General features: G+C 37.1%; 1 protein-coding gene across 2 annotated transcripts in view; it reads right to left on the reverse strand.

The window, feature by feature from the left end:
* Positions 1-11978, reverse strand: part of unm_sa34860 (un-named sa34860) — a 62806-nt gene extending 50828 nt beyond the window's left edge. For both annotated transcript variants that reach the window (XM_006795579.3, XM_006795578.3), the window contains exons 1-2: positions 11729-11978; positions 6833-6897 (exon numbers count right to left, since the gene is read on the reverse strand). In XM_006795579.3, the coding sequence (XP_006795642.1) occupies positions 6833-6897; positions 11729-11828 (165 nt within the window). In that variant the 5' untranslated portion in view covers positions 11829-11978. The remainder of the gene's footprint in view (positions 1-6832; positions 6898-11728) is intronic.
* Between the last annotated feature and the right edge of the window lie 1872 nt (positions 11979-13850).

Below are 13850 nucleotides of genomic sequence, written 5' to 3' on the forward strand. Positions count from 1 at the left end.
GTGTGTGAGCATATGCATCCATGCATGTGTGCGTGTGTCAGACAGCAGCATTAATTCCCTCTGCAAGTCTCGTGGGAGATGCCTATTATCTGCATCACTAGCCCTCTCTCATGACTAATATAGGCGCTTCATCATGTCACTGTAATATGGCCAGAGGGACCAGACTATGATCTGGTGTTATGGCTTAATAGCCCATATTAATCAATCCTTGCTGATCCATTGTATACAACCCTCTGTCTTTATCTTTTCGCTCTCTTCTCCCTGCCTTGTTCTCCAGCTGCCTTTTTTTTTTTTTTTTACACTTTCCCTGATTAAGTGTGTCTCTTTTGTTTTGTCTCTTTTGTTTTCTGATTGTAATTATTCAGTTTCAGAATCATTGGCTAATGGATGCAGACATTTAAGTATTTATAGATATTGTGTGCACATGCAGTGTGTTAATAGTCTTGCACCTTTATCTTTGTAACAAGCAATTTCACTTTTAGGCTTCCTGAAATTGTTGGAAAGCGAATCATCTTATGCGATTTATTAAAACGCTGTTTGAGGATTTAAACTTTGATCCTGAGTTAGGCTTAGACCTAGGTTTTGATTGGTGGTTTTAGTGTATTATGCTAATTAGGGTCTTCACATATATGGAGTGCAAACTATTCAAAGATATCTGTTTTTAATTGTGTGCCAGTCCCCATCTCCACCAGACCTCAGCCCAGTCAGTCCCAGTACAGACATTAAGCCTCTTACTTGTTAGATCGCACAGATCCACAAGCCTGCTCTGAGATTTACACAGCTTAACACATACACACACACAGAGCCACACAGCGTCATTATTGGTATCCCAGCGGGGAGTTGAACAGACGACCTCCTCTCACTCTGCCTTGAACAAATTGGTTCGGCATGTGTGCTTGGAAGTGGTGTTGCCATTGTTGCAATTGGAAGTCCTCCCACTTTGTAGCTCAACTGTATTTATAGAGTTTAATTACTAATGTAAATAGGATATGATACTTGAGCTAACACTTTAAAGTGAATAATCAAACAATTATTTAGCATAACCCATTTACAAGCAAACAGCCACTAAAATGAGTAACAAATGTTACCAAGGTTCATGCTTTGGCTTTCCAGAAAATGCCGCTGATGTAGAAACAGACTGCTCTAAGACTTTTTAGTTGCACCTACTGGAGAAACACACTTTGATCTGTGCACAGAACAGCACAGCAGTAAGGTTGCAGTTGCAGAACCACATTCGTAATGTGAGTCACTGTAGAAATAGTCAGTCTAAAAGTTAATCACACAATAAACTCACCTAATGCTAGATCTATTTCAACTTTACTTTTTCCTTCCCAATCACTCCAGAAATAACCTCTCAATTCAGTGCATAAAGCTAACTTTGTGTGCAGACTGCCTCTTCATGATGTGAAAGGGGAATGATTTTCTATTCCCACCTAACTAGTGGATTTACCAGGTAATGTTTTTCAGAAGACTTAGACAATATCCTAGTACCTCAGAAACAACTGTGACCAATTACATCAATCAGGACAACGTATGTTACATTGGTTTTCAATCTATTTTCACAAAGCTTTGAGTAAAGCTAACAACAATATATTTTGTCAAGCAGCAGGGTTTTGAGTAGCACATATATGTCATTACTTTGTCACACTGAAGCACAACTATCTGCATGACTTGGAATTTTTTTTGCCAATTTGGAAAAGCTGCTATTCCTGTAGGAGTGCAAATGGTCCCAACACTCAGTCTAAAGAGATTAAGATCTCTTTCATTTGTGTGTCATTTCATCTCCACTTTGCTCCAAACTAAAAAAACAACTCCCCTATAGGAATCCTTCTAGCTCCTCATTAGTGTGTGTGTTTAGTTTTGGATTTTTTTGCACTATTATATGTGTATTTCTGTGTGTCACATCTAGTCTGAAGACCCCCTGTGGTTGTGCTGAGTGCCTTTCCGGCTGTAAGTCTACAACGCTGTAACCAGCTTATTATTATCACCCATTACTGCTGACCATCATGACACTGTAATAGAACTGGCCCTTTTGTTTCTTAACACTACCAGTGCCACTACTCCCACCCCGACCCCCCCCCCCCCACACACACACACACACACACACACACACCACCTCTTTCCATCTATAGTCTCCTTTCTCATTCGCCTGATTTATTTTTTTTCACCCACGTCGATCATCGTTTTCCTTTTGTGTCCTTTATTCTTACTTTAATTATACAATCTTAAAGTCTAACAAAGTGAATGCAGGTTGTCTTCTTCCTCCTTTTTCCACATCACCTTTTCCACTTGTAGCCTCTGACTTCTCATCTTCCAATATTTCCCTGATTTCAGCTAGCCTCTCTAATTTTTTCAAACTACTTTGTCTTTCTTGCAACACTGCAACACTTATTTGGCTTCCCCATTCACTTCAACTTGTCCGCTTTCTTTTCTTTCTAACTCACCTTGTCTTCCTTTCATCTTTCTACTGTAACTGGAAAGAAAATCAGCTAAATAGTATATAATCTGCTGCACAAAAAAAGCCTGCTGTAAGCTGTCATTGGGATATCATTTAGCATCTGTGCTCAGCCACAGTTCTTGAAGTCTGTTCGGTACTTTTGGCGTTAGCCTGTCTTTATCTTTGGTCAATTGAGCACAGTGAATCAGTGGATACAGCTGATGAAAAAGAGCTCTCTAACTGGCTGTTCAGCCAAGGGAATCAGTGATTACATCAATTTAGTCTGGTTTTGCTTTTTTTAAATTTCACCTCATAAATGAAACTGTATGGTAGAGTTGAATGACTCACTGATTACCTAATCAGTGAGCAGTTAAACGTAAAAGATTAATTGTACAGCGTGTTGTTAGAAACTGAAAAGTTCTGAATCATGAACTTCAGAGTTCAGAGTGCTGAAGCTGTTTATAATTTCATAAGACTGCAAAACACATAAACAAATGAAGTATTTTATCACTATAACAAGCCAATTATAAAAGGTATCAGTAATTTTGGGTGTAATAAATATACTTAAATAGCAGTTAATTATGTCGAGAATACCACAAATATCTTGGCCAGTTTCTCTAATTATTATCTGCCAAAGTTACAGTCCTATTCAAAAGTCTGAAACCACCCCTCCTGCCTTTATATTTTGCTTCCAAAGAGTCTGAGGTTCTTGTAATTTTTTTAAAGTGGTCTTGAGCAATTGTTCTCCAGGCTTTCTGAAAGTTTTTCTTTGGAAAATGGATACCTTTTCACACATTTTCAGTCCAGTTCTTGTATTTGACCGCTGTCAGAGATTTTTTTTTGTTGTTGTTTTTTTTTTTAGCCACTTAAATCTTACCTATGAGTCATTCAGGCAAAAAAGGTCCCTATCTGGAGGAATAGACCAGTGTTTTGTCCACACATAACAGATAATTTAGCAAAGAATTAACTTTAAATTCTACCTTTAGGCACTTTCCTACAAGCACCCTGTTGCAAAAACACACAATTTCTAATTTATTTAGTTAAAGCTATGAAAAATGTCAACAATAACACAGTCTGATAGGCATAAATAGTAACAGTAAAACAAGAACTAGAGGAAACAACAGCAGATGAACAGTATTTGAAAGTCCTTAAGAAATATGGAACAAGGCCCTTCCAGGGGTGGCTGTAGAGAAGCCACTCTTAAGGAAGGGAAATGGAGAAAAGGTTGAAGAATGCTAAATTACAAAGGAACTGGGCTGAATTCAGTAGAAACAGGTCTAATGGAGTGATGAATCCAAATTTTAAATGTTTAATTCAAATCACTGTCAAAAGGTAAGAACGAGGTCAGAAGAGAGGTACAACAGTGAGTGTCTAACATGGTGGAAGCTCTGTTATAGTTTGAGGCTGCATTTCTGCCAGCGGTGTTGGGGATCTTGTCAAAATTGTGTGTAATTATAAACAAAGAAATATCAATAGTATCTGGAAAGCATGAGAGGACTTTTAAAATGTTCTTCAAGAACCCAGAAGAACTATTCTTGCAGACTACTTAAAGAAATTACAAGGGAACTTGCCTGAGGCTGTATTGAAGAATAAAGGTGGTCATACTAAATATTGACTTTCCAGCTCATTAGAATTATACAAACTCTGCTTTTGCATTATATATAATGCAAGTATGTTTGCACATTTCAATAAAACCCTGCACACACTCCCCATTTTCCTAGCAAAACATAAAGAATTGGTGGCCCAAGATATTTGAACAGCACTGTACATGGTGGTCTTTTTTTATGTAGAGCACATAACTAGAATTTATTATATGACCCTAAACATCTAAACATAATTAATTAAACATAAAAGTCATATCCAAACTATCAGTAAATGCTCCTCCACTGGCAATAGGGAGATATACAGTTGATATCAACATTGAAAAAAAGTTCAAATGTTGATGAATCAAAACTCCTCCATGTTTAGCCTCAAGTACGACAGCATTTCTTGCTCAGTCTTTTCATGCGCAAACAATTGTCAGTCTCTGGTGCTGAAAAATGAAACCACGTACTGCAGTTTCTTCACTGGCCAGATGAGGCTTTGCCTCAAGTCAATCTTAATAGAACTTAGGGTAAAATAAGCTGAAAAAAGTAGCATGTTTACAGCCCATTTTAAAAAGCTGTTTTGGTCTTTCTCCCATTCACATGAACACACAACACCACAACAAGTTCAATAATTGCCTTATCATCCGCCCTATGATTACATCCCAATGAAAATAAAGCTACTATATTTTACCTTTTAGATTTCCAATTGCTGTTGTCCTTATTTCAGGAACTTTCTCCTCTATCAAAAATAGTTTAAAATGAAAGCATTCTGTTCTCGAGATCAAAGAAATACTGGTTTCTCATGCTTCTCATGCATATCTTCATCTGGAAAAATCCCATTTTATCATTCTATATATCCAGTTCTCCCTACTTCTCTTTCCACATTGCCAGAATAAAGATCCAAGTCTCAATAAACAAAAATAACTCTGGGTACCAGCCAGCGAGGCCTGGTGATTTTTTTCCACTCAGACTTCCAAATTAGAAACAGCAACTTCCAGAGGTCTTTTTAAACTTCGGTTTATGTTGAGCTTGTGTATAGAGAAAAGATGTGGATAAAGAAGCGAAGAAACAACAACTCTAAACAACAAAGTTCAAGGAACTCATCGTAAACACAAACCAGCTTTTAGAAACAGGATTTTATAACACAGTATTCATGATTTTCCACTCCAAGTATCCAATTTCAAGCTACCATGTAAATCACTAGAGTGTTTCACTCTCCTACTTCAAGACATTTATCTGTTACAGTAATTATGCTGTGTTTAGTGTTACTGCATTCTCTGAAATCTGTCCAAGTTTTTCAAGGTCATCCATCACATTTTAAGACACATTTAAAGCTCTTATTTTAATCCCTTTTGTTTAAATTCAAGTTTAAAAAACTGTCAAATCTTTATTTAAAAAAAAACAAAGCCAAAGAAAGCAAAGAGAAGAGAGTAAGAGTCAAAGGCAAGTAGAGGACATGAATAAGAAGAAATTGGAGATGAGGACTCTTGCACATGTTCAGGGACATGGAAGAATGGAAGTAAAGGCAATGATGGGGATGAAGGGAAGAGGAGAAAACCAGGAATAAAACAAGCCATCTGGAACATGAGACTTAAAAAATAATTAAATAAATAACTTTCGTGCCTTTTCAAGTTCTTATTTAGCCAAAATTTGAAGTGTGAAAGTGTGTGCTTGTGTGAAAAAATGTCCAAGACTGCAAATAGTGTGCTGTTGTACCAACAATGAACACGTTATAATGGCCAACTGGGAAATAAAGACATGTTTGGTGTGTCTTTGTTAGACAACCCCCCAAAACGAGTTGTCTTAAAAAGCAGCTGAATATAAACATAACAACTAATTAAGACATTGTTAAGGGATCCTTGGATTGTCTAATGAAGTCCTTTATTTCCTCTCTCCATCTCCCCTAAATGTAGTTATTTATGCAGCTGTACTGTTAAAAACTCGCACGCCATAATGAAATCTTCATTAATATGATTGCACATACGGCTGCTTTTGTCAGCACTATCTTTCCCATCTACATACCGCCACAGAGTGGGCTGTGATTTGAATACTCAAAGCTAAGAAAATGCTATGGTCAGCAGTATTGGTACGGTGTGTATAGCTGCATCTTTTCAGGGAAGATTTGCCACTAGACGGGAGATTTTTAATGTGGATCAAATCGATGCACAAAACATTTCTGTTTAGATAAGCCACGGCACTGTAAACCCCCAGATGTTCCACACTTCCATTTTTCACGGAAGTATGGCAAACTCAGTGGTAGCTTAATGTCTGATGTTCTAAGGTAGTATTGAAAATCGAAAAGACATTAATCATTTTTAAAGCACCATTTTTCCTCATTAAAATACACTATATAATACCATGAAATAACAATTTAGTAAGTCTAGTAAGTCATTCTCTAATTAGCCTTCACCTTGGGAATACTTGGAAATGGAAATTCAATTCCTGGCTTGAGAATAAAATATTCCATGGTGACTTTCGATATATTATTCATGAATTCAATTTACCCTGATAATGAACTGAAAGTTCTTGGAAATAAAATGATCTTTCACCTTGATAAAACAAAAGAATAACTTACAGTATGCTTCAGTGTAAATTATAATTATAAGTGTCTTTTGATTTACACACAAATGAGTTTACTTTCCTAATGGGTAAGAAAACAAAAGATCACTAATCATGAATCAAAAACATCATAATTGCTAACAACTTACTGCAGCATCTGTAAAAATGGAGATTTGGTATTTGTCTAATCTCACCCACACTTTTACAAATCAACACCTTTTCAATACATATTAGAAAGAGGTATACTCACCCCATTCTTAGGGTAGGCCACCCATCCCAGGTCTCCCATCACAGAGCGGGAATCCAGCAAGTTTACTGTTGAAGGTTGAGAATACAAAGAATTGTTAGTAAAGATGAGCAACAAGCTGATTCATTAGAAATGTAAAAGGAAGAAGAAATGTAAATGTAAATGTAAATCCTCACTTTTTTTACCCCTCCCTTATTATACCAAGTCACCAAGATAAAACGATTTACACATATTCAGCTAATGAAGACCAGGGCTTGCTGCATCACAAAGCCTGATTGGTGAATAGACTCAAATGGATGTGCTAAGAACTGATGACACATTAGTCACAAAGAAATGCTTAAGAAAATAGAAGCCAGACATTATACTTATTACAGATTCATTCATCAGAGCAAATATTTGCCCAAGTCAAAGGATTTCTATCCACATTCATTTGTCAAAAATAATTCCACATGTAAAATTTATTGAATTAGAATGTGTGCGTGAATGAGAATGTGGGATCATGCTAACCAAAAACTCCCACACAACTTTGTAAGCACAATTCAGTGTCTGCAACACAACTCAAACTCAAACTAATCCATTAAAAAAGAGAAAACCTCCCTGCTCAGCTTCCTGGCTGAAAGCTGTCAAGTGCAATTACTTGATCACTTCAAATCCTTAAAGTGTGTTTCCATCAACTCTTGTGCAAGACTGGTAACAGCGTGATCTCGCAAGTTGCGTGTGTGCCTTCGCATGCTTCTTCTGCATCAAATGCACAACAGGTCTTGACAAAAGAGCCTCTCGTGAAGGCAATTGTCATCTCAGTTTTTTGACATATTTGGAGGCACTAAACAATATTCTCTTTAGTGGCTTGTTAGTTTTATCTCAACAAAAGCACATGTCAACATCTGGAAAATATTAGATGTTTACTGAACCTAAGCTCTCATTATAAACATACTGGATGTGGCTGAGATAGGCAGATGTTAACACCCAGGTGCAGAATCTGACTAAATCATTGTGGCCACATGACTGGGTGAGAACAAAGCAGGTTAACACATAGTATATTAATGACGTGACACAGTTTACAACACCATATGCTGTCATAAACTGAGCTCATATTCTGTTAAAGCGGAGTTCAGTTTTCTTTATCTCCTCTACGATAACATTTGGCTTGTTCTTTGTTTGATACAATGTGTACTCAAACAATAAAAGAAAAGTCCAACCAAGTGACCCATAGACAAGCTTTTATACTTGAAGCAGATTAAGAGATAGACATTAGAAAATATTGCTAACTGAAGCAAACATTATCTGTATCTACCTACAACAGCAGACAAAGGGGATACTTCTCCTTGCCGCGTCTCTCTACCTGTTTTTATGACTAAATAGTTCATGTCTAAATTGAAGCCTTTATTCTATTTTGGTTAAGCTCTGTCACATGTTTAACTTCATAAGAAATGTTTTTGCATCTATGTTGTAAACATGAAATCTGATGATAAGCAACAAAAAATAGGACTGGATATGACACAGAAGTGAAAAACAGAAATTGCATTTGAGTCCAGCAGGGGACTGGTGGACACACTATGCATTAGGAGACATTTTTCTTTAACCCATCACAGCTTAGCCAGGTTGGTAAAAACAAATCTTTAAGACTTAACCTCCTAAAAAACTTGGATAAGGTAAAACTTCTGCTGTTCTTTAAAGCCACCTAAACAGGTTTTTACATGTAACATTTACACAAACCAACCATTAATGTATGTAAAAGAAAAATCAGCCAACTATCCAAAAACACAATTTCAGAAACATTGGTGACTTCCTGACCAGCTGTTGAGTGTAACATTTACAGTTACATGTGTTGTCATAAAACAACCAAACTACACACGAACCCTGCCCTAATGTAAACAAAATGATAGGCATCCATAAATAATCTGCATCACAAGGTGTACTGGTGTATGCAGCGTTGCTCAATATCTCAGACACAGACGTTCTGCAACCCTGAGCACCACACAAACACACAGACGCAGACACACCTCCTGTCTTACTGTCTTCACTGTTCTACAGAGAATAATAAAAGATGTCCTTAGGAGGCGATTAGACAACTAATTAGGCCATAAAGAAGAGATAAGTGATACTGAACTAGATCATAAGGGATATGTTACCTCTTTCCCTCTCTTGTTCTCTCTAAGGATTAAACCACCTAACAAGTTAGAGCTCGGCTATGACAATGATCTATAGCACTTATTATTAAAAGTCATCTCAGCTAAATGAATGTAGTGATTTAAAGTCTTGAGTGACATTACTTCAAGGATACATATTTTAAATCCTTTGAAGGATGTGTGGATTTTTAACACTGGAAATACTGATAAAATTCTCCTCGAGTTACGTGTTGTTGCTGTTAGACAAAGGACATTTATTTTCAGTTACACTGAAACTATGCAGTTTTACTCCTTGACCTAAGTTATTTTTAACGGTCTCGTGTGTAAACATATGTTACCTGTTACTTTTACCTGCACATATGAAATGTGCAATTTTAATTAATGCAATCCCCTCATATTTTTTTCTTTTTTTCCTGTGTGTACCTTGTGATGTTTGATTTTGACAATTTACGTGTTAGCTCAGAGTTCTCTGGGATTAATGGTCTGTTTTCCCCTCCCACACAGAGAGAGGCAGACAAATATTCTTTCTTTCAAGCCATTTGGTGTAATTACTCCAGATTCACCATTTCCATTTGATCAATGCCACAGCCAAGAAAAAGTAAAGTGAAAGCTTTTAAAATCCGTTTAGGCTCCCAAAACCCCATATCTTCCTCGTGTCACACATCATGATTAATCAAACACAGCAATAATGTAACAGATGTGAGGCTCTGGGATGTACTCTGAATTTCATTAGTTTAGAAAAAATGAGCTGATTAGTTTCAAGAGACAGAATTTTCAACATGGTAATGTGTGCACAACTTCCTTTTTATTTATTTTAATTTTTGAACAATTGCATCCTGATTTAGTAAGTCAGTCATTTAAATGTACTTAGTGAGACTGGCGAATAAGTGAAAACAAAACATTTACATGAGGTTAGTAGCATGCTGTCAGATAAGAACTTCCTCTTTTTCAAAACAAAACCTGAGATGGGCAAGTGGCCAAAATACCCAAATATTTTTCAAATTTGTCTACACAAGCAAAAAATAAATGCCTTAATTGTATTTATTTTTTCTAATTACAATTAATTAGTCAAATGAGAGAATAGGTTAGTTTAATTATGGGCTTCACTCACCTCTCCAATTATGCATGCAGTGCTATGGTGATTATCCTTTGCAATGCAAATATCTGTCAAATGAATCTAACGCTGGTTTTAAATGGTTAACCTCAGGTAAATGGTTGTTGACTGGCTGGGTGTTGAACAACTTTATTTCTGGTGTTTGGTTAAGTAAAAGTTTAATATCTTTTCTCTGCAAATTAGAATGAGATGAACAGGTTTTAACTTGATAGTTGAAGACAACAAAGAAAACAAATGTCTGCGTATATGCCAGATGTGAAAGATCAAATGCTGGCATGTTTTTTTATTTCCTCTTCACTCACTTCATTGACTGCATCCTGAAGCTTGGCTTTAAAAAAGGCTTTGGCTTAAAAAAGGGGGGTATTCAAGTATTTTGACAGCAGGTTTTGATACTAACGACGAATAAATGTACTAGGTGTATTTTAACCACATACATATTTTCATTATTTAATGGAACAGTGTAGTGGTGCACCTTATCACATTAAGGATATATTCATAAAAAAAGAAAGAAAGAAAAGAAAGATACAATCTAAACAATCTTTGTGAACTTTTCATGTGCTGGCCAATGACGCCCTGCTAAACCCTCCAGGACCCCTGAGTGTCCTGTCGCCAAATATTGAGAACTTTGGTGAATATAAACTTTTACCAAATAAATCTGCCATGTGGAGAATATGCTGCTTGATGAATGTTCTCTCTTTCCCGGATAATGCTGTCTAATAGCTCCAAACAATGGTATTCATCTGGAGCTATTAAAATGCTGCTCATGCAGACAATGGCGTGGGAACAGTATTTGGCAGACTATTTTACACTTCTTACTCAGTTTTTTTTGCCTTTATTGTCAAATATTTATCCTTATTTTGTGCCACTTTACAGTTGCCCACTTTTCACATTTAGTAGGACAGTGTAGGTGTACATTTGTTCAGATGATAAGAATATTGCAGGTATTTTGCAATATACTGTGGAACTGAGGAAATTTATGAGCGGTCACAGATTAATCTGACATGATAAGTGCTGATAGAACCAAACATGAACAAACCTATAAAGGAACAAGGCAAGCCCAAACTAAATGAGTTTTCAGGGAAATTAAGTTATTGTCACACCTAAACGTCAGCATTTTAATAAGTGGGAAGCCAAGCGGTCAATTTAATTTTAGAGTCGTTTTACAGTAACTACCGAGAGAGAAAATAAATAAATACAAAAATAAAAATGTGAATTTGCATTCTTCGTCCAGTCTATGGTGAGCACCTTACACGCTAAAGACAAAAATGCTAAAGAGTGATACGGAGATTTTTGCAGCGCACTGTGCGTCTGTTGGCGCTGCCATGTCCTCAGAGGAATGGTTATCAGAAAGAGACATGTTCTGTCCAAAGGTCTTTTTTATTCGACCCTTTACAGTTTGGGAACACAGAGTCATTGCACACACGGGGCACACAGCTGTCATAAAGATAATCTGTTTGTATTAATATTATATACGACCTCTTTCTGCCGTCAAACGGCTCCAGAAACGAATAGACCAGCCAAGGAGTCTGAGCCCGATGGTCTGGGCACCAGCTGTGGTACGAGCAGACCTTTAACCGATTTTCGGCGCCCGTTAAAGCCTAACCGCGCGCCAAACAGCGCTGTCAGTAACCCTAAATCCTTCCTGTTTTAGTTTACCTTCGTTTGCGGGAATGCACCACGCTCCAAGCAATGCCAGGCTCCAAACCCATGTCCATGTCACCAACCGAATGCCACAACTCCACCAACGAGATTGCATTGCGCATCCAAAAAAAACCCAAAACCAGCAACAAGATTTTTTTCTTAAACAACAGCAGTTTCGGTCAGAACAGAAGGGGAAAGCGTAGTGAAACCATCTGTCGCGTTATGCGTCCGCTCAGAAAGATGGGGATCATGTTATGCGGCGGCAAGAAGGAGGCAATGAGGAGCCGAGTGCGCTCTGGTTTTGGGAAGGCGGGCAGCGCGTCGGGAGGCGGAGTGAAGCTCAGTCTCTCCAATCACAGACCCTCCACAGGTGAACCCCACTGCCGCTGAACTCATTTCTCCAATAATCGATTACCCCTCACTCATTACCTCTGTTGACCGTAAAAGCATTACTTACCGTTCGTATTAAGTTGCCCTCTCCCGCTTTGCGTTTTTGCACGATTGAGACTTGCTACAAAAGTGGATTTGTAAAGAACAGAGCGCAGGTACTTTGAGGTGTTTTTTAAAAAGAAAAAAAAAACATATCCCCGTTGTTTCAGTCCAGCTGCATTGCTTTAAGTTATGTGGGTTATCAGTGCTTGTATTCAGTTTTTGACAACATGTTTTATAACGCAACAACTGCCATTTTAACTACTGAGAGAATGTTTAAAGACGCATTATGTGACTGCTGCTGCAGCAGTGTTTGCTTTATAATTTTTCAGTAGTTCCTGGTGTATCACGTCAGGGAACAACAGACCGTAAAAGCAAAAGTAATCCTTATTTAGTAGGATAATTTACTGGTAATACAGTTATTGTAGTAGTATTAACATCTTCTGTACAGTAGTAGTGAACAGGATGTGGATTTTCAATAAATATTGCCTCTGGGCAGCATTTCCAGCCCCTGTGTCTCATATAATCACTTTAGTTTGTGGACTTTATAGATCATTTTCAGGCTACAGACAGCTGACAATGACTGTCTGTCTCGCTCTGTGGTAGCCCTGTGTTAGACCAGTGACTGCTTCTAGTCCTGTGATAGCTGGGATAGCATCCCCCACACTCGTTGACTCTGGATTGGATCGGCGGAAGAAAATATTTTTAACACTTTATATGTTTTTCATGCTTGGCATGCAACACAGTTCTTGACAAAGAGCTATACATCTATGTTGTATCCATCAATGTTGAGGGTTCTTTAACTGATGGTTTCTCACCCCTGTCTTCTTCTTGTTTCTTCTGTGTTCTGCAACGCTTTTAGCAGTAAAAAAAATAATTAATTATTTTTTTAAAAAAGAAGAAAGAAACTACTTTGTAACCCTGATTTTTAATAGAAATATACAACTTAGTTTTACATAAACCTAAAGTATGAGTCTACAGGTATACTAATTGTGTAATCACTGATTATCCCATCTAGATGAAGACTTCTTTCTTAAGAGGTTTAATTCAAGGCTTTCAGTTTATCTTTTATCTTATCTTTTGATGTCAATTCAGTGTACTAAGACAAACTGGAACAGTCTCCAAATACTTTTTTCGTTCTTCATAATATTTTTATTGAGTTTATTTGCTCCAACTAAAAACACACAAACAAAAAAAGTGCACCATCAGCCATCTCGGTACAATAGTCTTGCTTTCCAGTTAAATGTGCTTTGGTGTATTTGAGTTTTAGTTTCTTATAATCTGTGTTGTAAGATTATAATTCCTCAAACTGCCTAAAATCAGTTCATAATTTTTGAATGTGAGACTTTAAGAAGTTGTATGTTGATTCTGTAATGTGAGCTTTCCTTTCCTTTGTGACCATCTTCTACATTTTCTCTGTTACCTTTATCCATTTAGACCAATTAATGCAGTATCTCTTTGTATATTTTTATCTCTGTTACTTATTTGTGTTTTCTGTGTGTGTTTTTCTTTTCACTTTTTCTTCCTCTCTCATTCTCTGTGGTGAAATTACATTCTTTAATCACTAAGCAATTCGTGGTGTTATTCACATGTGTTACCCTGCTGACACCTCCTACATTCCTTGTGTATGCACACAGATCTACGCATGCATACATAACACATGGATAGACACAGGTATTGATTTCTCTCTCACCCCAACTTGGAAACA

This window comes from Neolamprologus brichardi, chromosome 7 (assembly GCF_056152115.1).
Source record: "Neolamprologus brichardi isolate AB-2024 chromosome 7, ASM5615211v1, whole genome shotgun sequence".
Classification (NCBI taxonomy): domain Eukaryota; kingdom Metazoa; phylum Chordata; class Actinopteri; order Cichliformes; family Cichlidae; genus Neolamprologus; species Neolamprologus brichardi.